This window comes from Poecile atricapillus, chromosome 1 (genome assembly GCF_030490865.1).
Source record: "Poecile atricapillus isolate bPoeAtr1 chromosome 1, bPoeAtr1.hap1, whole genome shotgun sequence".
Taxonomy (NCBI): Eukaryota; Metazoa; Chordata; class Aves; order Passeriformes; family Paridae; genus Poecile; species Poecile atricapillus.
Genome location: NC_081249.1, coordinates 175,851,352 through 175,877,448, shown reverse-complemented (window position 1 = coordinate 175,877,448; position 26,097 = coordinate 175,851,352). Strand labels below are relative to the sequence as shown.

The window sequence follows — 26,097 nt, the reverse complement described above, 5'->3', positions numbered from 1 at the left end:
CAGTGGGAATATTTATTAATAGAACTATTAGTGCAGGGTGCTGTACATGGCTTTATCATTACCAAGATGGTCCCTACCCCAGTGAATTTGCAGTTTAAATAGATGTGTCAGGGAGGGAGGGGAACCAGATGCCCGGAGGGGATGTTCTCACCCAGGATTAGACAGCAGGGCAGTGGAGGAAGAAGGAATAGGATCCAGCCCTACTGAATTCCTAAGCTCGTGGCTCTTCCGCTGAGCTGGGCTCCATCTCCTGTCAACAGCACCCCTGAATGGCAGCGAATTAAGAGTGAAATATCTGCTCCAGCTACTGCTTCCCTGTCCAAATCACAGCAGCAGTGTTATATTTAACTTTGTGGCTCTGAATATTGCCCAGATTTATTCCAGTTCTTGCAGTTTCAGGTTATTAGTAGCTGGATGATGGGGAGAGCAGTGTGCAGCCTGGAGCAGCCAGACCTTGCAGGAGGGAGCAGTCATAGAACCAATATTTCAGAGGAATGGATTTGTGTCAGACACAGGATGTCTAGGACACCTCAGGAATGTGTGTTACCACTAAGCTGCTCATAACAAGTGTCAAGGAAGAGATTTTGTGCAGTGTTACACTTGCAGCATTATTCTGATGGGAAATAACCTTCTTATTTTACTTTATGTGGAGCTATTTCTTTTAAAACATTGACCTCATCAGCTCAGGTCAAATTAACTGTTCTTTATTATTGCCTTTTCCTGCAATATTGCTTCCTGTGCAAACAACTGCTCAGCGGCTGCTCCTGTTTTTCAGTCTGCTTCTTTTATAGCTCATGGAGCAATTATCCAAAATCCCAAAAAAGTCTGTCAAAATACCTTTTTAATCAATTGAGCTCCTTCAAAGTTGCTTAGACAAATGCCAGGTACTCTGAGGTAGGTGAGGTGCATGTCACACCGTGGTTTAGGCTGCAGCTCCTGAGGGGTCCTTACTCTGCCAGTTCTTACTGCACTGGTTTGGTTGGTTGGTGTGCTGGTTTTGGTTGGTGTGTTTTGGGGGGGGCGGGTTGTGGTGGGTTTTTTTGGGTGCTTTTACTTTTTACTTCAAGTTGTAAAATAAAGCAATCAGGGCTTCCTTCACTGTTAGCTCAGCTGGTCTATCTTCAGACTGAAACTCTTCAGATGGAATTGATTTCTTTGAGATGAATGCCAGTTTGAATTTAATTGGTATTTTGTTTTTAATCTTCTTTTGGCTCATACCATGCACATTTCTCTTTTACAGCTGGGTGGAATATTTCCCTCTGTGCAACTCTTGGTGTTTAGAATCACAGCAAAATCACACCACCTATTTTCAGAAATAACTAGTGTGTTTAGGCATATAGATCCTTTTGGGAAAGACATATTTGTTTAGACAACATGCACATAAAGGTAAACGTTCCAGTGGCACTGAGCATTCTGTATCTCTGTGTCTGTGTGTGGTGCCAGCTCAGACTCTCTGGGCTCAGTGTCAATGCCACGAAGCAGAATCCCTTTCCAGAGGAAACCCAAATGCCCCAGTCAGGGGAGTCACAACACTTTCCAGAGTGTCTCTGGATGGAGGTGCTCAGGGAAGCCGTGTTCCTGCCAAGCAGCTTCCCTGGAGCAGAGATTCACAGGGGGTGCTCGTAGCCCTGGGACAAGTGGGATTCTGCAGTTGCTAAGCACCATTTCCTGATTCCTAGTCAGAGTGTATATTGCATATTGCTTTAGCATTGAATTTTTGTCATCAGTAACAGTGTCTTGCTTTTAACAATGAGCATTGATTTGCTAAGAAGGATACTATTTTTGAAAGGAAGAGAGGAAAAATAAATTGTGGCTGCTGGATCTCTACCATTTCTGGCAATACATGGATATAGAATTCAAATATATAAACTGAGGAACATCAAACATGCTGGGTGATATAATTCAGGTTAGGACTGACATTCTGGATTTAAAAAGTGGTCCACAGTCCTGTGACCCACCTACTGTTCCCTTAAATCTCATAAGTTTATAAATACAATATGACTGCAACTTCCGAGTAGCTTGATGGAGAATGATTAGCAGCAGTAAATACATTTGTCATACTAAATCTGTAGCCCTCTGTTTAAATAAAGATGTTTTGTTAAGAGTCAAGCACATACATGCCGAACTGTGCTTTGAGTTTCTGAACTCTGGTTTTGAAGTGTATGCCAGATAAACTTTATTTAAGTGATCTATCATCAGAATGCTTCCTGTGCACTCCAGCCCATGGACTGAAGTCTAAAACATTAATTGGGTTCTGGCCTTACTAAGTAATTACTGTTATATCAAAGTGCATAAACATTCAGCACATGATGTTGACTTAATGAATTTTGTTCCTTATGTTGGTAAGAAATGTTTCTGGAAGAAAAAAAGCAAAGTAAATGACAGTATTTGTTATTTCCCCTCCCTTCATTTACACAGTAATGCCCTTGGAAAAGGAGACTGTATTTTGAAAATGCAGTGCTACGTCTCCCCATAGTTCTCTGCAGGATTTTAGTTTGGAATGCCTTAGGAAATATGCTGTAGTTGAAATTAAGCTGTTTGGTGGACAGACATAATCAGAACTGCTTGACTTGATTCTTTTTTATGGTTGGGCTCTGATACTGCTCTGTTAAAATAATATTTGTTCATTTGCTTTAAGGCTCCTTTACATGGCTAAAGCAGCACATGTTTATGTACACATATTAGTATAAATACAAATTAGACCCATAAGTTTGCACAGCTGTAATGACTGGAATTTAGTAAATGAAATAGTGCCAACAGTGTTAATTGTACAGGAGTGAATGGCATGACCAATGTGCTTGCTAGTTAAAGTGTCTGTGGCCAGCAGTGGAGCAGATCTATGCATTAGCTGTAACTTTTTGGAATTGAGCTGTTCTTAGGGTTAGGAAGTTTTCTAATTTTATTTTTTTAATTTTTTTTGATGTGTTGTTTCTTTGTTGTGGGTTTTTTTGTTTGGATTGGTTTGGGTTTTCGTTTTGTTTTGTTTTGCTTGTGATTTTTAGTGTCCTGCTTGATTTTTGGAGTTGTCCAAGAGCTTACTTGCATGCCTGACTCTTCCCCATCAGTTTTCAGAGGACACCTGTGTGACATGCAGCATATTCTTGGTCCCATGAAAAGGCTCACAGAGAGAAGGAGGCTGCTGGAAGACATCAGCCAGGTTGTCATTTGCCTTCTTGCCTGTATGGGAGCAGGCACTGAGACAGGACAGCAGGAATGGGCTTCAGGCTCTAATGTAGGATCCCCAGATTCCATCCCAAGCAGCAGCCAGACCTGCCACGAGCTAAGATAGCACAAAGACACGTTGTAGAGTAATCTAAAGAAAATGCCATTCACATCAGCCTGAGATCCTCCTGTTTCTGAGTCTTACAGCTCTGAATGTACCTTTGCTTGAGTAGGTGTTACTGTGAGCAATAAGGAGAGATCTGACTGAAAGAAAGAAGGTGGCTGAGAGGAGAGTCCAAAAAAACAGCTGGCAGGGAAATAAAGAATAATAAAAAATTTCTCAATCATTGTTTGTTTTGGAAAGATCGTGCTTTAAGCACATGGAAATACTTTACACATTTGAGAAGTGCTGACTTCCTACATGCCTTGTGAAGGAACAGCAAATCATTCATATAATGTAAACACATTTATAGATTGTTCCAATATAACTTTATTCAGTGCTGCTGTTCTTTTTAACAAGATACAATTCAGTGCATACATGCTCTTTTGATGCTGTACTTTGGCCAAGAGTCGCAAACATCATAAACATTAAATATTAGAGTCTGTGCTAAATGAGTGTAGCAAAGTTATTGAACCACACTTTAAATGCAAAATGTTGTTAAACAGTGCTGTTTGATGCACTGTTTAAAAGTAAAGGCATAAGAAAGTAATGCTGGAGTGAAGCAGAAAGAAATAACTTGTTCAAAATTGTGAGTATAAACATTGTCTTGATATAGATGATAAAAAAATGTGAGTGGACAAAGTTCCTCTGTAAGGGTGGAATTTTAAATAATGGAAGAAAAATTAATAAGAAGAGAAGCTGTGGTGCCAATATTGCAGTGGGTACTTGTGAAATTGTATAATCATGGTGCTGGTTGGAGGTCTTGAGAGGTCATGGGGTCCTTCCCCTTGCCATGAGGCAGAGCCAGGGGTACTTCATGGCAGGGACCTGTTCTAACCTGTTCTGAAGGACCACTGGAGATGGGGGCTCTGCATTCTCCTGGCAGCCTCTGGTAGCGCTTCCTGCCCTTGCATTTTATTGGAAATTCACTGTGTTTCCTTGACCTGATACAAGCTCACTTTCTCCCTAGGTGCATGCCAAAAGTAGGCTGTTCTCTACCTCTTTGTAGGAGCTTCTTATGTCCTTGAAGTTGACTATGTAAAGTAGACTTGACAGAACTAAATATTTTAGAATTTAGGTCTTAAAAATAAAAAAATAGTTCAGGCACCTTAATTGTCATTTAACAATAAAAACATTGATTTCTTCTGCAAATGTTTGGTAGACTGTCTCCACTCTTACAGACTGGATGTGAAATGACATTCAGTTGAAGACTTTTTAAAGAGGAAAATTCTTTTAAAGAGAGCAGCAAGAACATTTAGAGAACTGTAGTAAAATCAATGAAGTATTTGAAGCCATTTAGGGAAGCTATAGTACATTTGTATATGTGCATACACAGAAGTATGTGTGACCTTTCTGCCATGATCCTTTTTTTGTTTCTTAGCAGTTGTCCCCATCTGTGAGGACATCACATGTCGTCATCTAATCCTTTCTTCTGTTGCTGCTGATCAAAGCAGTTCTGTGTCATTCCTTCATCCTCTCTGTTGTGTACCTGGAGGAACACTGGTGACCTGGAATAGCAGAGCAGGGATAATGGCTTTGCAGATTCCTCTGGGTCAACACTCACTTGGGCTGTGTCTGTTTGTCTTGCTTTGAGAGACTTGTCTGTTAAGGCACATGTGTACAGACTTAGCTCACAGCCTGGTTTCAGTCCTGGTTATTACATTTCTCAATGAATTAGGATCTATTTGTTGATGTGGAGTGTGTTGATCTTGCAGCACAGTTAAAGGATCTCCTGTATGCCTCTATTTTCTTCCTTCCTGGTTCTCAGGGCCACCTTCAGACAAATTTTGGGTAAGCACAGCCTACAACTGGCTTTTCTGAAATTCTTGGCATACTTGGTCATACAAGGAGAGCCAAGAGGAGGACGAGGGATGTTCATAGTGGGAGGCAGTTTCTGGAAGAAATATGGCAGGGCAATCAGTAACAAGTGCTGGCAGCAGCAATGGAGCTGTGCTGCAGCCATGGAATCAGGGCTGCTGGGGGTGGGGAAGCACAAGGCAGCAGAGGAGATGGATAGAGGAGGATGTGGGGACTTGGATGTTGAGGTGCTTTAGGGAGAACATGTGGGGACGTGGCAGCATCACTCTGAGGGGGGAGATTTGGGCCAGATTTGGCAGAAGGGTGGGTGTGAGTAGGATGGGAGTTTCTAGCCTGAGTGGTTTCTGCACAAACTTGGGAATTAGAGGAGAGTTCTGTGATAGAAAGATTTGGGGACTTGGGGATTCTGGTACTCATCCATCATAATCAGTTCCTGTGTAAGAATCCTGTTCTCTAAGGTCAGCTGGGGTGGTGTGTGTGCACTTGTGTGGCTCCCAATGTGACACCCACACACATGTGCTAACCACGGTTCTGGCTGTAGGCAGGAGCGAACAGGCAGGACTTGTTTCCTGCAGCATCTTCAGTTTTGTTTTTTTTTAAAATATAATTATCAGCCTTACTGATAAATTAATTACTAATATATTGATTTCTTACAAAATAAAAAGTCATCAGCGTGTTGGTTGGGGCTGTGCTGCACATTTGTGCATGTATCACCTTTTCTGCACTTTAGCTCTTGTGTAAGTGCACACAGCAAATAGATGAATGTTTGCTACAGGGTCTTGAGAATTCAAATTTTGAGCTTTCATAGGGCACATTTGTAAATCAAAAATTCATTTAAGAGTTAAGATGTATTTGAAAGGAGCTCTTGAGGGCTCTAGTTTTCAACAGTCACCATTGCCATCCAAGGTGCATCTGTATCATCCTAGGGTACTTGAAGAAAGATAGTTGGATCAAAGAGACAATGTTTTGTAGGGAGACTTCAAAAGTAATTTTCCTTAAAAATGTTTGTTCAGGTGCAGAGGATGAGAAGAAGGAATATTGTTTGAGGCAGTTGATGTTGGACATCAAAAGGTGGATGTCCCCATATATGTGTAGTGATTGTCTCTGGAAAGGAATATTAACAGCATTGACTAGTAAGGAAACAAATTACCTTAATGAAGAAGTGCTGTGGTCTCTGAAAGTCTGGCTTATCCTCATTCCTCTTAATATTTTGAGTTTGTTTTTATTTTAAGGGCAAAAAACATGGATAGTGGAGTATACTGAAGTAGAGAGTTGACTAGTTTAGTTGATTGTTTTGCTTTGCCTGAACACAGTTGCTGCACAGATAACTTCTGTATTTGGGGGAAATGCAAGGCTCAAGTGTAGCTTGGGACCCATTATAGTTCAGCAGAATGTGTTGCAAAGCAGTAAAATCTTCTGTCTCTTACAAAGTCAGTAATAGCATGGTAATAGGCTGTGTTTTATGCAGGCTTCTTTTTTAAAATATAAAGTACTAAAGAATATTGTGACTACAGAGAAAGCTGCTTTGACTCACTTAGACAAATGTGTGCCGTGGTATGGGCAGGAAATGGAAGGACAGAGAGCACATGTGGAACCATCTATCTAAATTAGCTGGATGGGGGCCAGGAGACTGGAACTTGCAACATTTGCCATGATTAGTAGAAAATGAAATGGTGGTTTTGTGTAAGAATAATGATCCTTGTATTATTCTGGGCAAGTGAGGTAGATCCTGCAGGACACAGCTGGTGCATTTAAAGGTGGTGCATGTGGAATTGGAGGACTTTGGAAAGGTAAGTAGTTTGGAGGGAGGAACAAGTTAAAAGTGAGGGCTGTTCACAGGAGGAAAGCAGCGTATATATATATATATATTTAGGTCTGAGGCCCATTCTCCTGTTTCATCTCTTGAAAGAGAGGCATAAATAAATAGAGCATCATTCCCTTCTCAAAGGCATAGAGAGAGCACAGAAACGTGATCCTCTGCAAGTCAGTCAGAGACAGTGCTCCAGTGACCAGGAGCTGCTGCTCTGGGCTGTGGGGAAGTGCTGACAGATCTGAAGGGGTGGGATGTGGCCACCTCATCCTCACCATCCTTAGGCACTCTGGGGCTGGGGCTACCTGTGTTTGGTACCTGTGTTTGGTACCTGTGTTTGGTACCTGTGTTTGGTACCTGTGTTTGGTACCTGTGTTTGGTACCTGTGCTACATGGCTGGCGTAAAGCAAAAAAGCCACACAGATTCCAGTTTGTAATGGCTCCCTGTGATAGTCCTTTGGGTTCAGACAAGCAAAGTTGGAAGAATCGATTAGTAAATATTTGAAGAATTTTCTGCCTTTCTGAAGGGGTGGCACTATCTTGGCCTTGCCTGCATACCAAGCATTCCCCTTCATGGTTGTTTACAAGAAAACATGATTAGGATTTTCTTTTGTTATGGGGAAGAAAAAGAGGGCTTGGCTTGAGAGCTAATGGGAGAAGGTAGATTGCAATGTGAGTTTCATCCTTTTTTTGACTTTACCCATTTGGTTTCACTTATGCACCTTAATCTGCCACTTGATGGGATGATGCCACATTGAATCTGAAGCTGTTTAGGTTTCAGATTCTATCTAAATTGATTCTATTTAGATAGAATCTGAAACCTAAACAGGTTTAGGCCAAGAATTTATCTCGTATCAGCCACTTCTAAAATCTGTCTGGAATATGGGGTAAAACCCCCCATCCCAATCCTCAAGGTGCAATTTCTATTAAAACTTAATGTTGTGTCAGTTTAGTTTCATTGCTAGTGTTGTGTACAGCATTTGCTTTGTGCTAATTTTTAGCCTGTTTTGTGTCTGGATAGTTAAGTGCATTTGAAATACAAAATTAAACAGATGTGTCACTTTTAAAGTAATATAAATATTCTTGAAGAGTGTTGTACCCTTTCAGCTGTTTGTTTCTTTTAAATTGTAACCAATTTGAGCTGTAGGTGCCCAGTGTAATGTTGGCATTGTCTCTCTATCATCTAATTGAAAAATCTTTCGATTTTATTTTTTTATATCCTGAATGATATATTGGGAGGAACAGGGTTATTCTGTTTGTTATGAAGAGCAAAGCATAAATGTAGCTGTACTTAAGTTTTTATTTGGTTTATTTATGAAGAGGCAAAGTACATAGCAACTGCAGCTTTTCAAAAAATACTGAAGGAAGAAAGCTCCTTTAGAACTGCAGATACTTTGTTGTTAAATTCAGCACTCTAAGGACTGTGCTGGCTCACCTTCTGTTGTTTTCAGTCCATCTCACTGGTAGCCTCAGACTTAGAAATGAAGGAGTGGACTCTGGTGGAGGTGGACCTACAGAGGAAAGTGAATTTAGACAGTAAGAACCACTACTGCATGTTCTGTTTGGAGAAACTTCTGTCTGCAGCTCTGGAGCTGTGAAAGTGCAGTCTGAACCTGGGAAAGGTGGGAGGAGACTGTGTTTTCTTACATTTTTTGCACAGGGAAGTTTTTGCTGTTGTGCATTCTGTCGTTTTTGGTTTTGCTGGCAGAAGAGGAAGCTGGAAAGCTGAGCAATGAGCAGCTGACACTTTGAGGAAGGGGATAGAGAACCCCTACCTGCCATGGCTGGTGGGTGGCAGGGAGAGACACACACAGCAGGTCTTTCTTTGTGCAGTGGAAGGGATGTGTGTGTGCATTGTCAACTGGCCACGACAGCTGACAGTGGTGGGAGGGAGCTTTTGAGGGGAACTCCGAGATCTGGATCAGGGAATGTGAGCTTCAGTCAAAATGCTTCAGTTGTGGTTAATGCCAAGAGACTGTAGCTAGTTGGAACATGATTTTTGGATTGGAATATCAATGCAACTTAGGCTGGGTGTTTTTATTGTTATGGTTTCCCCCTTCCTTAGCAGCACATGTTTTGCTGAAGGATCAATTGGAAAACCTGAAGGAGTGTGGATGATGTGAATGAGGGTTACTACTCTGACCACTTTGGTGGACTCACTGAGTTTATAAAATCTACCCCTTTCAGTATTCTTTTATGCTTTTATATTTTCTGATTAATGGAATCTTGAATCTCTTTTTAATTATTTGCATAAGGTCACACAAAGTATTAAGCTAAGGCCGTGGAGAATAACTTTGTAAATTCTTACTGCTCTGAAATCTAATTAAAAACCTGCAAACTCCATCATTCATCATTTTACCGTAGGAGTGTATTTCTTATGGAGACAGTCTAATATCCTGCAGCAACTTCATGGCATTAAAAAATAATTAATGGACCCTTTTAGGGCAATGTGTGTTTCTACAATGTGGAATAATACTTCAGTGTTGTAAGTGAATGGTATGCTAGGAAACACTAATCCCTTGTGTAGAGTAACAGGAAGTATGAATATTACTTATTAATAATAATGTAAAACACCTTCACACACATGCGTTTTCCTGGGCATGTCTACCTTTTTTGTAAACAATAGCAAATTTTAATTACAGAAAATTGGTGAGAGGCAAGAGGGATTTGTGTAATTAAGACAATCTGTTTATTTAAAAGTCTTCAGAAGTTGTAAGAGATAGAACTTAGCTGTATGTGAGGGATGAATGTTGTGCAATAATGCCCCTTCATTCCCCTTTCATAATAAATCTCTGCAGAGTATTCATCTGAAGGGCTGGATGCCAAAAAGAACAGGTTCGACTTGTCTGTGAGGATTTACACCACAGTGAAATGCACAACTGCTTTTGTAGAGGTCATTGTGAAGGTCACGGAGCCAGTACGCACTGCTGAATGGGAGCAGCCTGGAACAATGGTGTGAGAGGTTGGACTGCCTGAAACCACTGTTTAAAACCTCATCTGAAATGTAGCAATAAGCTGGAATCCTTAAAACACACAGCTTCAAAGCATGTAGGCTGTTTTGCAAGAAATAAATGGTCTCTTTTGTCGTAGTTTGTGTCTTGTACCCTCTGCTGAATGTGGCTCTGAGCTCAGAAAGCAAGAGTGTGCCCATTTCCTTACAGTTAACATTGAAATAACTGAATGTGTCTAATATAAACATCCTCAAATCATTAATAATTGCCTCTGTCCAGGTTAAAAAAAAAAACCACAATGATACTGGATTTAATTACCTGAAATTTGGCACACCTCTTTTTTACAAATAAGGTCTGAGTTTGGCCATACGGTTGCTATGTCTTTAAATAAAAGATGATGATCATTTCAAATGGCAACCAGCCATCACTGGGGTTTAGTGCAGAGATTAATTAGTAAACTTTGGAATGCGCTACAGCAAATGCAGCTGATTGGCAATAGCATGTGGAGCAGCAACTGGTGGAAAGCTGGTGCTGCTGAGCAGCAGAGGTATTTCCAAAAAGACTTAAGGGTGCTGTGATGTGCTGTGCTTTAAATGGCACTGTGCTGATTGCATCAAACTACCAGTTCTCTGTTTATGCAGTTTGGTAAATGCACAGATTAGAGAAATATGGTGTGCATTTGGAAAGAAAGCAAGTTTTCTTGTGTTGTATTGATAAGATGAGGTGTACCCCATGAATAAAGTGATGCCCCTGAACATCAGTTTACAGGGATTGTGGTTTGTCTGCAGTGCATTTTACAAATTTTTTTTTTAATTAAGAAGAGAAGTGTTAAATTCTAAGATAAGAATTATTCTAAAAAGACACCAACATGATTATGGACAATTCAACACTTACTGCAGTAAGCTGTTTCTTAGAATTCTAGTCCACTTTTAAAAATTATACAGATATCTAAATATGTGTGTCTGCATGATTTATAGTTCCTTACTCTCTTCCTTTTAAAGTTTTAAGTGCATGACTAGAGAAATTTGGAAACTTTCTCTGTAGGTTAACTTTTTAAAGAGGTTTGATCTATCTGGTATGGGTAATGGACCCCATTAAGTATAGTCCTAATAGTCCTAGTGGGGCTATTTTCTCAACTTGTTTGGCCCATGGGATTGGGGTCCAGATAATGAACTTAAGGTGATTTATATAATAAATAACTAATCTTAAGATATTACTTGGAAGCCAGATACACTTCTTAAAATCTATCCTAATAATATTGTATTAGTCTTCTGATGCACACCTTCGTTAAGAAAGCGATGGTCAAACATCCATTTAAATTGGTAGAAAAACCTCACACCAATACTGGTAGGTTTTTGCTTTGGAAATGCATCAGGCATGTGGATTAGCCTGGTAAAATTCATCTGGCTGCACGCACCTCAGGTACTGAGCTAAAGTCTACCCTTGTGGGCTAATGGTATCGCTGAAATAGTCATATAAATTTTTGATACAAGCCTGACGGAGGTGCTTGATCTCATAAGATATGGATCACTCTGGCTTTGACCCAGAAAACCCTTCAGCATGTGCTTTGAAATGAAGCAAGCCTGTTTTCCTCTTGGTTTAACTCTCAGCTCTGTCCATGTTCAGTCCTTAGGGCCCATCCGTGTTTCGTGGTGGATCTGTGCAGTGGCACCCGCTGGTGTTTAATACCTGGGTACAACCTGCTCGACTTCCCAGCTGTTGGAGCAGTCCTTGCAAGGACGAGGAGTGGAGGCTGGGCTTGTGAGGGTGCTGCTTGTTCCTCTGGAGGCCTGTTTGTGCAAGCCTCTGCTTCCTAGAGCGTGGTGTTTATTGCCATAGGTAATTGCAGCGCAGCGGATGGGCTCAGTTTACGCCATCAGGTTTAGGCTTGCTTGGCTTTGTTGGACTGGACTTGTAGGCCACGATCCAGACGAAGTAATCGGAATGTGTCTGCTCCTTTGGCTTCGAGTGGCTCTTTGTGTGCTCAGAGCTGGGTGGTTTTCTAAGCTGAATCAATTTTGCTGAAATCTGGGTCTAAGCCCCAGGTAGGAGTATGATAAAATTTTCTGATGGCAAATAAATTTTTTAGCTTGACATGCCTCTAAATAAATTCCGTGTGCAAATGTGCATGATTGGGGCATTACAGAGTTGTGCAAACATTCTATGATAGTCTTTAAAAGTGTTTAGCTCATGTGGATTATTTGCAGCTCCTGGATTATTTGCATCTGGGTGTATCTGTGTGTACACAGAACAGAAACCTCCATGCACACAAAGAGCATCTCATTAAAAATGGCCCTATGTGTGCACTGCAATCAGCTAATTACTGAGGTGTGTTTATTTTACTCAAACTGCTGTGTGTATTTACAGTATATGCATCCAAGTACATTGTAGAACATTATGAATAATTAAAAGCAAACTGTAACCCTTTACAGAAGCAAATGTAGGTACAGCCAGTGAATCATAATACTGGCCAGGCTGCTAGTTTGCTGTGACTTAACTATTGTATAAATTATAGAATGCTCTTTGTAGCGCTTGAGGGCTGCCTCTTAGTATTGGTCTAGATCTGAGATAGAAAAGATTAAACAAAGTCTGAATTTCTTTGACTTGATAGCAAACAGTCACTGCAGCTCCCTACTTGTGCTAATACCCTGGAACAGACCAGTGCAGCTGCTGGAGTAGCTGGGCTGGGGGTTAGGTGAGCTGCTTTAGGCTCTGGCAGGCTTTTGTTCCTTGTAGTAGTTCCTCTTGGTCAGTGCTCCCTGTCCTGACAATAAATGCTTCAGCCAACACAACAACGGCTGTGAACAGGAGATGTGGGAGAAAAAAGTTGATGAAGTGTCATGTTTTAGCTGTGCCCTGAGATTAATGTGAAACTGAAGGAGAAAACATGGTTTTCTCAGTCAACTACCATTGATAAAAGTTTATGTCCGGAGCTAGGGCCAAGTTATTTAGGCTGCTGGTGATTTAAAGGGTGATTTAAATTTGTTTGTTAAACCTTTTTTTAAAGCTTGCCATCTTTTGCTGAAAATATAATTTTCCACAGAGTTATACATCTTAAACTTAATTTTCTTTTTCTTGTCAAACCTTGGACAATTGAAAACAACCCCCCAAAACCCCACCCTGGATTATAAAGCCAAATGTGCCGTGAAAGCTTCTTGAACAGCTTGCCTTGGCACGCTGAAATTAATGTGGTTATAGTCCAGCCATGGTGGTGGTGGGGAAAATAACCTTCCAAAGTGTCAGCACTTGGGAAAGGAAACACAAAAACCTATTATTATTCATATGTAGTGTAGAGTTTCTGATTTGCTCCCATTGACTTGAGTGATACGGTATCAGTTACTGCGATGGCTGTAGCGCCGGGTTTGTGTTTCATGGAATGAAGTGGAGCAGCGATGCAGATGCACAGTAGCCCAGTGTGGCTGGCTGGATGGATGGCTTCCAGGTAGATGGACACTGGGGCTGGCCAGCTTAGGAGGCAGTTTGCTGTCATCAGCCAAAAAATCACCTCTTGCTGGTGAGTCTGGAAGTGTTTGTGTGCGCTGAGTCAGTCTCTTTATACACCCGGGCGATTGTAGCGCTGATTAGGCTGGAAAGGCTTGGCAAATCCTTGTTGTGTGGGAAGCTCGAGTGCAAAAACTTGCCTAATTTTCTTTATTTAAATCAGTATCGTCCTGCTTGAGGCCTTTTGGAAAGCACATTTAAGTGAACGGTGTTTTAAGTTAACACAGTGTTCACAATAAAGGGCAGTTTCATTGGAAAAGGGTGTGCTTAGGGTAGCTTTCCACAGGCTTCTGCCGTGTTACATGTGGAGGGACTCAATTCTCCTGCATACACACATTGTCTTTTGTGAAGTCTCTACTTGAAGGATTTAATATCTTAAAATTTGCTTTATGATCAGCAATTCTTTGAACTTGCAAACAAGAAAGTACGGATAACTTCAAATATCCATTTGAAGTCTGATTCTGAGGAATGCTTATGTTGATTTTGACCTTAGAATGTGAAGTTTGATCTCTGTCTCAAAGCTGCATTTTTCTAGCAGAAATGTAGATACAGTCTAAACTTTTTTTAGGTACCTTTACAGTGTGCTCTGTGTCTAGAAAACAGGGACTTTATTCCAGAGATCCTGGATATACAATCCATGGAAACCTATTTCTCTTCATAAGGTCCTAGATTCAGGAGCTGATCTCTAATCAGCAAAGCTCACTTGCATGTGCTTTTGTTCAGGAGACACCGATCTCTGGTGGTTTAGACTTGAATATAACATTTTTGGTAATTGTGAAGCTTCATAGACTAGAGAAGGGTGAAGGGTGGAAGCTGATTGAGATGATTTAGAGTTTTATATAAGCACATAAAGCTGTAAGTTGTCTTGTTGTGTTTGAGTTTGAAAAGCACTTTTTAACTACTTTGACATCTCACTTTTATTCTCAAACATCTGCTTTAGATTGTTTGCCATAAAAGTGTAAGAATTAATCTTGCCCTCATTTTTGTTATTGCTACCAGAAACCAAACTATTTTTATTACTTCTTGTATAGGGATTTGGACCCTGAACAATTTTCAGAATTTAGGAGGAAAGGAGTTTGTATTTTCTTTTCTTTTCTTTCCCCCTCGTGCGCCCTTCCCCCTTCCCCAAGCTTACAGGTAAAGTTAATTAAATTATAGTTTGTGAGTGCACAAAGATGTTCAGCATGGCTTATAAAGCTGTGTAGCAAGATCTACTGTGCTTTATTTGGTCCAATACTAAAAATTTTAAGGGGATTCAAATGATCAGCTTATGTTGGTTTGTTTCTCAAGGCAGCAGCTGCCCTGAGCCAGGGTAAGCATTTGCATCATCTGTGGAGAGCCTGGTACATATTTTACTGATTGGAAATAATATGTGAAATTCAAAGAAATTAAGACCTTCCTATATGATTAGTCCTTTGATTAACAAATGTTCTTAATGCTTGTTCTTGGAGCTTCCTTTTCTCTGGGATTGCAACTTGTTTGTGTTTCCCAAGCAGCAGCCAGTGGCCATGGCATGGGATGTCAGTGCAATCCCTGATCCCCAGCACGCTGCCTTTGAGCAGTGGCTTTCCCCTGTTGGATATTAATAAATGTCAGGGCACTCTGCTGATGTGTCTTCTTCCAGTTCTTGTGCCAGAACATACAGGAGTCTTCCCTTTTACAATGGAAGTGTTGTTTTTAAGGCAAAACTGTTGCAAGCCTATAGCAGGAAACGCTCAGGCAGCCTCTCCAACTTGCTCGAAATGTGATGTTTGTGCTGCAGTTGCTTTCGCAGCAGTCTCCTCTTTCAGAATCCGTGGCAACTCTTGCTTTTTTAAAATTTGAATGCAAGTGTTTTAGCAAAAGGATTCACAGCAGAGCCAGTGAACAAGATAAAAGAGATGAGGCATCTCTTTATTTTGTAAACAGATAAATACAGTTTTTCAGGGACTGAGTGAAATCGTCATGCAATTTTCTTGCTTTTTGCTGTCAGCTTCTGTTTTCTCTAAGATTGTAGATTTTTCATGGCAGGAACCATTCCTTTTTCTTTGTGTTAAAGATGCCTTAGATATTTCTGGTTGTGTTTCAAGGAGTTAGGAAGCTGTAGCCACTGAAACCAGGGCAATGCAGCAAGCCACGGTAGTTGGTTCGTAGGAGGACTTTTTGCACCTCTCTCAGGATCAGGTAAGGCTTACAAATAGGCTTCTGGGTCCTGTGAAGTTCTGTGAAAAAGGACAGATAAAATTCAAGTGCCATGGGAAGTAAGTACACACAACTTGAAAAGCTGTCATGTGTCTGTGGTTCAGATTGAAGCCTTGTTTTGTTATACCCACTTAAAACACAGATGGAAACTTGCATGGAAAGAAACTGAACCTCTCTGGAAGGACAAAAGAGTAAATTTTGTGCAGATTAAAAATGCAGTTTCTTCTGCTCTAGGGAGTTTTTTTTTGTTTAGTTTGAGAGAATTAATGTGCATTTTCAAAGCAGTGCCATGAAGTGTGTGTTATGTTTGCAGTGGGTTCCCTCCTGCCCTGGAATAGTTGGTTCACACTTACTTGTGTGCCCTGCGTGGAAATGGAAAAAGGCTAGAAATAAACCACTTTTACTCTAAGTAATAATTTCTAAATACATTGCTAACAGTTTTCAGTTTTCATTTAAAATGTTGTAATAAATACAGCCTACAAATATTGTGAAGGTGTATCACGTACTGCTAATGTCTGATACTTTCTTAGTTTTTTAACTTTTGGCTTGAGTTTTTCTAAATTCCTTCTTTTTATCTTTTTGCCTGTTTCTAATAATTCACCCTTCCTGTTTTTCTATTCTATTCATGCTTTTCCTTTCATCTGCCTTTATTGTCCTTTTCTTAATATTTTATTCTTTTTTTTTTTGTCTCTGTTGCTATAAAAACTTCCTTGCTTTCTCTTGCCAGACAATCATCAACCTTTAGCAGTCCCTCCTTAAAATCTAGCTATTCAAGGAATCTCACTTTATTTCTTCCCTTTATCAGACAGACATAATCCATACTGAATGTGATCTTCTGCATCTTTACCACCATTTATCTGGGTCTAGGCTGGATGCTGAGTAAAACAGGGAATATGGCTCTGACTTCCATACATGCAGAATTTCTCATCTTCTACAGTCTGAGGTCAGCTTTCTGTTTGGCTTTGTTACTTTAAGCAGTTTTTCTTTTAAAATCATCCATCAGACTTTGCATTCCTCAAAAACAGTATTGTGGAGCTGTGGCTGTTTGGATGGGGGAAGCTGCTTTAGAGAATCCCAGGAAGGAGCAGATAGTGGAGTACAGTGATGTATGGTTCTTTATTAGCTGCTGTTCTTCCAACACAGCAGCTGGTTTTTACAGTTTCCACTGTTCTTCAGGAAATCCTGGATAATTTTCTTGCATAATAGGGAGATCATATCAGTGTAACACACAGCTTTAGTTCAGCAAAGTAGGAGCACCATAGATTCACTTGTGCAGAGACTCAGGCAGTTGTTGCTGGATGATGAGCGATGCTTTGTGCTCTGACCTCCACTGCTGTGTCTGTCCCTCTCTCAGTGTTCATGATACACAAAGTGGCATTTGTCATTTATTTCTTCTTCATGCCCCTTGAAAAATTAGGTCTTTAATGTGTGTATTTAAAACAATGTTATATTAAAGCCTTAAATCCTGTAATTAGACTGCCTATTGTTGATAGTTGATACTGTGCTTTGTTGATAGCCAAACCAAAATGACCAAGGCTCCAGAAGTCTGATGGTAGAGATGCAACGAAAGTTTGTTCAGTTCCGTTTAGTGCTGTATTACCAACATAGCACACTGAGGACTGGTAAAACAAACTGATCAGAACATGAACTTTAGGTCACCTGTACAATTAAACATTTCTCTGAAAATGGGAAGAACCTGCAGCTGTACCCTGAGAAGGGCTACATAGAGCCCTGTAAAAGTCGCTGTAGGAAAAAAAAAATACATGAGATGATAGTGAGGGTTTGCAAATGCAGCTGGCATTCCCAGGGTGTCCAAGTGGCCCCCAGCTCATGGCATGGCTCTTCAGTCCAGCTGAAGGTGGCCAGACAGGCACCAAGTGCAGGGTAGAAGCCCTAGGGACAGAGCAAAAGGAGCAGAAGCAATTGAGCCATGCACAGAACTAATTTCTTAGGAGCTGAGACAGAGTTGGGAGCAAAATTGAAAAACCAGTGCTGAAAACCAGGAGTGTGACCCGTGGGCTTGTTAGTGACATGAAAATGATGTTGTTATTTAGTTCTTTATTTTCCCTAAAATAGTGCTGTCTTGTGTACTGGGCTATCCTTTAAACAGTGGTGGGGATTTTGAGGAAAGCTTGACAGATCCTGCCAGAACTCCAGGGTCTCTGCTGAAAACAAGAGAGTGACTTGTTGCAGCAAACATCCAGACTATCCCCTGAATCCTGCCTGGGCTGCAGCAGGCAGTGCTGGAGAGGACAGCCCCAAGCAGGCTCTGCACTCCATGGGCATGAGGAAAGGGCACCGGGCTTTTCTGTGGAGAGAGCAGGCACTAAATCCTGCTCTGGCTCTGACCCAGCAGAATTGTATTTCGGCTTGTTAGATGGACACAGGCTTTCTTCTGGGAGATTAGAGAAATGGGGCTTTTTGGCAGCAGCTTAAAGATAAGTCTGGTCAGGTAATTAGTTATGTCAGAAAGTTGTAAAGGAAAATTTTGGAGGAAAGTAGAACTAATGGTGTGATTTAACCCATGTTATTCCATGGTTAATTTCCCAGGTACCTGTTTGTGGAACAAATTGCATATATCTGACTGTCTTTGTTAATAGCTTCTTCAGTGCTGTTCAGTGATCTCCTGGCTTATTTCTGTCATTCCTAAAGAAAGCACATCTTTTAAATCTGTTTTGGTATTTGAAAATCAAAGTTACTGTGGAGGGAAAAAAAAAAGGTCTAAATTTAGGGAGATTGTTATTAGGCATCTGAAATCATCTACCACACAGAGAAGGGGGGTTGATAATCTTGTGTCTCTGATCTTGCCATTTGTGGTCAGATTTTGGTTTTGAGATCAACAGAAAATCTTAATGTTGGTTCTGTAGCTTTCTGTCAGATCATTTGTTCTTTCAGTTTCGCTTCTGAGATATCCTCATAATCTTTTACTTTTCATAATCAAGTAAATAAATTAAATTTGTTGTTGCTTTTTCAAGAGCAGAGAGTGAACAGTTGATATTTAAGTCTTTGAAAAAGCTTCACTGGCACAGGAATTTTAGACCAATGAATAGAATTATGCATTTTAGTTTGACATACTTTGTGTTTATTTTAAAAGACTGTGGAAGACAGAGAGTGTAAAGGTTAAAATAATATTAACTGAGCCCTCCAAATCTATCAGTTTCATTCTCCTTTTCCTGAGTATTACTGTAGTCAAAATAGTTAATCAGAATCAGAAAGCCACATTAGCATTGCTGACGTGGATTTGTCAATAGTGAATTGAAAGGGTGGAAATTGGAGGGGGAGAAAAAACCCACAACAACCCAGCTTGTGGCTCACAACACATTGCTGAAGATATTTGCATTGATATCTGTAAGAAATTGTGTTAACCTGAATTGTTACGAGTTTAACAGTAAAATAATTTCCTAAGAGTGCTTATACTGAAAAACTAATGGAATTTATAGTTTTGTTTTGATGTTCACTTGAAAGCATTTGGGTAATTGCACGCTCAGATGATGGTGTGTTTAAAAGGGGCTTTGTTAACCTCTCTGTCCTGCCATGTACAATGGAAGCAGTGCTGGGGATGTGTTTTAGCAGCATCATGTCCTGGCATCCCACAGCCATTGGTTCCTCCTTGTCTCCTTTCACCAGGCTCAGGAGAGTGACCTTACAGTGAAAAGGGTTAAATAAAAATAACACTGCTGCAAACTGACTTAATGAGACTTAGTGTGAATGTCGCTGTTTCTGTCCTCTGGTGTGTGCTGTGGAAGTGGGGTGATAGCAGAGCTCAGTAAGTTCCTAAGAAGAGAGAAATTAAAAAAGCAAAAAGATTGGCTCCAGCAGCTAGTCCAGCTGCTGCTAGTACAGAAACTTGCCTTGTCTGGACAAGTTTTACTGACCCCAGTCTCTGGCTTCTGTCTCTTGCCTGGAGATGTTTTTGTGGCATAGCTGTTCCTCCTCTTTCCCCTACTAGTGCATTTTTGGTGTCAGTCTCCTTTCTCCTCCTTCTCAGCTCTTGAAAGATTTCTAGGAGGGCTGTCAGTTGTTTCTTTTTGCTCCCGAGGGAAGGAGGTGAAGGAAGGCAGTGTCATTTTGGACACAGGTATAGGGAGAAGAGGGTAGGATGGGAAGAAATGTGAATGCTGCAACTTGGGCTGATATTTCTGTACTCTGTGCTAAAATAACCTCTTTCTGCTAGCAGGCAAATACTGATGTAGCTGGCATCTGCCAAGACTCCCTCCCCAAACCTGTGTGAAAGGTGCACTGATACACCAGAATTTTGATGTTCTAACAGCCATGATTGTTCCTGAAAGAGAGCTGTTTTTGTTTAAAGTAAACTCCTTGTTACTGCAAGGGCAGTTCTTTGTGTGTAATCCACGGCTTTTCTTTTATCAATGCCATGTTGTATCACAATCTGAAACCAAAACTGGCCACTGCTTTTGTTTCTTTTTCAGCTGAGAGCTGTCTCAAACAGTCTATCAGCCAGTCAGTTTTACTTCTAATACAAAGACATTATTCAACCTCCCTCCCAATTTAATCCTGTATGTCTCTCATCTGAACCCATACAGCACATGAATAGAATGTCAGTTGCTCACAAATCCATTGCTGTGCAGGCTTTTATATAAACAAAGTCCTAAGGATAAGCAAATGCCTTCCTCCTAATTAGCAGCATGTTTTGTGGTTCCATACATTCCAATATGTAATAGACTGCTCCGGTGCCTAAAATAATCCAGGGAAAACACTCGTATGCCGCAAAGATTGGGGTGGGAGGGAGAGGAGGCCGGAAAAAGTGTTGTCTGTGTTCTTGGAAGCCTTTTCTGTCTTCATTTGGATACTGTCAGCTTCTTTTACACAAACATTACAGTATCCAAGGGGAATTAGAAATACTTACCCATGACCACATCAGATTTTAGGTTTGTCAGGAGAAAGCAATGCAGAAGCAGGACCTTGGCCCCACTGCTTTCATTTTGGTTTGAGCATGCTGATAAATGCTTTCTAATGCTGGAAAGAGGTAAGGCTGACTGTCTAGGTGGAATACAGGAAATTTAAAAGTCTTACCTCATAGATTAGAAATGGGTTTTGGATCTGTAAAAGTGCTGTGTAAGTCCAAAGTAACAGTTATTGTCTGTTGTGGTGTCTCTAAAGTCACACAGCAGCTTCCCTTTTATTACCAGTCTGTTATGAAGTGGTTAGGGACCACTTGGGACAGAGAGACAAAAGTGGGATGCTTCTGGTCAAATGGCTTTTAACTGAGATAATAGTGGTCAAATTGAGCCTTTTAACTTCAACAAGGTTTTTTTGTGAGTCAGCTTATCCTAACAGCAGTGGAAACAGGAAAGGCAATGGTTTTGGTTTGCATCCCAGCCTTTTGCACCAGTCTGGGCCATACCCAGTTGTGGGACCTCACTAACCTGTGCAGGGCTAAACAGTTTGAAAGTCTGTAAGCTCAGGAGCCTAAAGGCCAGACAGCCATAGGGCAGGAACAGCAGCTGATCGTGGGGCTTTTTACCCATTGCTAAATGGAATGTAATCCACGTTGCCAAAGCCTGTCAGCTAAAGTTGTGATTTTGGGAAATGAAAACAAATGAGCTGTCTCATACAGCTGCATAATCTCCTTGAGGTGCAGATCTGCTGGCTGCACACAAACCAGTGCAGTTGTTTTGCCATGCAAAAGTACATCCTGGTTCCTAATACTTGCACCTTGACCCATGAGGGAGGTGAGAAGGACATAGGAGAGAGTCAATCTGATGAACCAGAAATGAACTGCCACTATTTAATGGTGAAGGTAATTAACTATTGCAACAACTTACCTAGGGGGATGTGCCTGTACCTCTGTGATCTGAAATAAGTCTAGATTGGATGCCTTTCAAAAAAAGGTATTTTGGCTGAACTGCCAGTCCTTTGGCTTCATACAGGAACACAGAATGTCCTGGTCTGTGCTGGACATGATGTCAGACCAGCTCAAGGGTGGACAGTTTCTATAATGCAGCTCCTCTTCTGACTTTCTGCTGCTCTCCAGGACACCACAGTGAGTTGGTGACACAATTCCACACAGAAAGGTGCTTCCCCATGACCTGTGTACCCCCCCACACCCCTGGGGTGCTCACCAGTCAGCCTTCCCACCACTCATGGGCAGCTCCCTTACAGTTCCTGCTCGGTCATCTGAGAGATAACGACCATCATGATCCCCTATGACCTCAGGCACCTTGGGAACCCCACAAAGAGGGGAAGACATATGAAACATTTTCAACCTGTCCTCCCAGGAGCTTCCAGAGGTGGACATCTGTAGCAGGATAGATGGTGGTGGGCAAGGAGAGCAGTGATGAGCCCAGTCCATGTGTCAGGAGCCTTCCCGTGTCTCTTGGCCAATGCTGGCAGAAGTCACTCTCATTAACAAAGTGTCAGGAAGGCACCAGTGGCATCTCTGCTGACACTGAGCAGCTGTTCTGGTGGTGTCCCCAAGGGATGGGGCGCCTGCAATCTGAGATTCTCCCTTTTTCTACACAGAGCTAATTTCCCAAAGTATTTACCATGGTTTTGATTTTTGCCCAAAACTGAAATTTCTTTTCTATGGCTGGAACAAAATTTGGATTTGGAAAGAGTGAGACTCTTCACTCACCAGATGAGGTTGTACGCATGTAAAACATTGGTATGACTTTCCATTTGATTTGGTTAGAGACAAAGATGTTGCTAAAAATTCAAATCTGGGAGTCTTATTTAAGCATTAACCTCTTGCAATGGGTGTAAGAGGCCCACATAAATGTAGCTACAAAATATTATATTTTAATTAACTTGAGTAGATTGTAAATTGACAACTTCTAGGAAAATAGAAATCCCTGCTTTTATGTCCTAAAATATTATAAAGTGTGATTAAAGCTGAATTTTTAATCCTTCTTTTCCTACTTTTTTTAAAATGTGTAGTAGCCTTCTTTTAATGTTGCAGCAATAGTTTGTAGCCCTGAAATAAATGTGCTGACCATGAGAGTTGGAGTGGTGCATGGCTGACTGGAGAACTTCCTTCACATCTCATCTCCAGGACACTGTCCCCATACCAGTGTCAGCAGCAGCCTCTCCAGTCCCCCAGGTGGTGCAGAAAAAGCCTAAAACTCTCTGTTTTCATCACACACACAGGGCTGTTTCAATGGAAAACTTGAGCTGCTGATATTTCCGTAGGGATCGGCTTAGATCCACGATAACACTTCTCAAGGACTTACGTCTTCAGTTTTCTTAGCTATTTTCTGCAACTCCCTAAACAAAAATATCTCTGCTCCAAATTCAGAAAGGTCACTGTCTTCAACCACAAATTTAATTAACAGCTTTCCCCTTCTACAGACTTTTTCATTCCCTTCTTTAGTTAATTTTAACCCAGTGTCCCACATTAGGAGCCTGTATTTTCCACTTGAGGGAGTAGATGCTCGAAGGAGCGGCCCCAGGGAAGCTCAGCTCAGCAAGTGATCACCAGTGGGAGCCAGGGTTATACACAGCATTACACCGTGGAAAGCTTCCCATCTCCTGTTTCAGACAAAATGTCTACAAAAACAATACTACTACTTTGCTAAATTCCTGCATTCTGCAGATGGGAAGCTCAATTTCTACAGGGAAAGCCAGGCTGTTTTGGGGCAGCTCACGGCGCTCTGTCTTTTTGCTGCTGCTGCTAATTTTTGTGAGCACCATAGAATACAGTAGAAAATTGAAACTGTGTGAAAGATCAACAAATCAGTGTAGAATGTCACGCAGCAACATCTGTTAACTTTGGCTCTATCTCATATCCTCCTGACCCCCTCCTTCCCAGCCACAAGTCTCCTGTTTTGTGAGAGCTCCGAGTGATAGGGACTTGGAGGGGAGGGATGTGGAAATGTCTCGCTGCTTCTCAGTGGTCTGAAGGGCTTGCAAAAGTACCATCTGGAGTGAAAGCTTAATGTTTGTGTCTTTTTGTATTTTTAGTTATGAAACAAATGGGAATTTGCTGAATGAATTAATTGTATTGCTCTGTAAAAGTCTATCTTGAGAGCCATTATATATGGGAGCTTACAGAGCCTGTGGAGAGAAAGGAAAGTGGCTTCCCTTTCTAATTAGGGCTTTCAGGAAATCATTGATTACAGAATGAAGTAGGGTTGTTCAGAGACATTTGTTTGATAGTACTTCAGATAAATGAAATTAGTGCCTAATAATAATTTTGCTAGTGACACTGGAAGCAGCTGTACTCTCTAATGGTAAACTTGCCCTGAATAAAGCTTCCCCCCTTCCTTCTTCTCCAAACAGTTACAGCTGATGAAACATCACTTCCAATCTGTAGGTCCCAGTAAAAAAATGTAAATCATGAAGAAGTGAGTGATACAGTGAACAGTGTGTTCTTAGTGGGAAGATGTTTGTCTGGACCAAGTTAATGCTTGTTCTTCTATTGCATATAAAAGAAAAGTCAAAACAAATCCTTGACCCATATGCCTTACGTAGAAATATTTACTTTTTTTTTTTTCCCCCTTTTTTTTCTCCCTTTTTCTCAACAGGGTCAGCATATTTCATTAGCTCCCATTCAGAAGTTAGAGGAAACTTTGTATGAATATCAGCCTCTGCAAGTGGAGACATATGGACCACAAGTTCCAGAGCCTGAAATGTTGGGAAGGCTGGGGTAAGTAAATGAGTGCATTTTAATTCCCATTTCCTGGCATTATAGCTGGTATTGTTACCATCTTCAGATTGCCAGGGATCTTTTTTTTTATTTTTATTTTTTATTTTAGGGATCTTAATGAAGTATTAGACTTCCTGCCCAACCAACATTTTGTTTGGGTGGATAAGCTGAAATTTTTGGTCCTCTTGCCTTTATAGATCTATTGAGAGCTGGACTGGATTGCATTAGTGTTTTTAAGGTTGTCCTTGGCAGTCATAGTGAAGTAGCTGTTCATTTTCAGTTGCACGGTATTAAAAAATAAATAAATAAAAATCTGGGGCTTAATTTACCCAGCTGTAAGCCAGTAAAAATATTAAAGTTGGGCTGTTTGCCATGGAAAAGGGTAGATTTACTTGTCGGCTGCTGTCTACAGGCAAACTGTGTTTGTGAGAAATGAAGCACAGAGCTTAACTTTGTCAAAAAATATAATGCAGGGTTGGTCCAGCAGCTTGGCGGCATCGTGGTGTGCAGCCAGGTTTGGAAGGGAGCTTGGGAGCCTTCTGTGCCTGGGAAAGGGAAGTTAGGAAGTCCAAAAGTGATGTGTCTGCTCTCTAGAGAGGTGTTTGTAGCTTAGATACCACCTGAAAGCTGTAGTTACTGGGGGAGTGTCACTCAGCTCATCATGGCCTGACCCTCAAGGTCATCAGCACTTCCAGTGCCTGGAAAACTGTGTGGCAGAATGAATGTGCAGGCTGGCAAGGCAAGAAAGAGTTTAAAAAATAACAGTTTATGTTTGGCTGTGCAATCTGGGAAAACTGAAGCCACAAAGTGCTGAAGAAAGTTGAAGCAATTTAGCGTGCAGTTTCGGAGACCACTGCAATCCAAACAGGAATCCCATCCAGTTCACTGCCATGGGAGAAGTTGTCTCTCATCCAGGAAATGACAGAGGTAGGTAGATTTAGTAAGGTAAATAAGCAACCTAATGGTGCTTCAGAAAACTGAAGGTTGTCTGGAATTGGGGCTGTCTCCATTTTTACTGTTTTTGTGTTCTGATCTGGTATCAAGCTTCTGTGACCAAGTATTAATTAGGAGTTTAAACTTGGGCAGAGCCTGCTTCAGCCTTCACCACCTGTTTGGATGGAGCACAGCTGTGAGGGAGCTCCAGTGTGAGGGGGGCTTGGAGGCCCCCTCAGCCTCGTCACAAACAAGAAAAAGATGGCTTGTGCAGGGAGGATTCCCTTTGCCCCATGAGTGCTGGTGTCCAAATCCATCAGGAGCACTGTCACTGTGTCCATTGCATGCAGTGGCACTGACTCTGAGGCAGCTCAACACTCTGCAGAACAAAACCCTTTAAACCCTGCAGTTGTGCTGCAGCATCCACGTGGGAGTGGATTCAGAGCAGGGTTTGCTAACAGTGCCTGCTCTTTCCTTGGAGACACATTTAAATGTGCCATTTTCCTCCTGTGAGCAGGAATGGCCAGGCTTGTTGGGCTTGGCTCTGGAGGTGCTGCAGGAGCTGAGGGCTGCGGGGTGGCTGCGGCAGCAAGGAGAGCTCACGGCTGGCTGGGTGGGTTGGTGGTGCCCACCAGAAGAGAGTTCTGAGTCCCGAGGCTGTTTGCCATTCCAAAACAAATATATCCATGCTGTGGCTTCCCAGCCAGTACAGCTCTAACCCTATTCCATGGGGTGTCTGAAATACCTTAAACCGTGCAGGGCTGTTGCTTTATATATTTGTGTTTCTGTGTTTATATGAACTCATGCGCATTTCCTGTTGATGATGAATGCTTAACTAATGTGCCTCTGTCCCTGCTTTGGGGCTTTTCAGGCAGCTGCATACAGCTGCCTGGCTCAGGCAGAAGAGCTGGGCACAATGTAAACCTCTGCAGCTAAAGATTTTTAGTTTCCTGTTCATTTGCACTTATTAAAGGCC

At 41.4% G+C, this 26,097-nt stretch overlaps 1 protein-coding gene across 1 annotated transcript in view; it reads left to right on the top strand.

Moving 5' to 3' along the window:
• The window catches only part of MNAT1 (MNAT1 component of CDK activating kinase), a 116,886-nt gene that overhangs the window by 58,268 nt on the left and 32,521 nt on the right, over positions 1 to 26,097 (top strand). Inside the window, exon 7 of the mRNA XM_058831107.1 lies at positions 24,067 to 24,188. Within this exon, the coding sequence (XP_058687090.1) occupies positions 24,067 to 24,188 (122 nt within the window). The remainder of the gene's footprint in view (positions 1 to 24,066; positions 24,189 to 26,097) is intronic.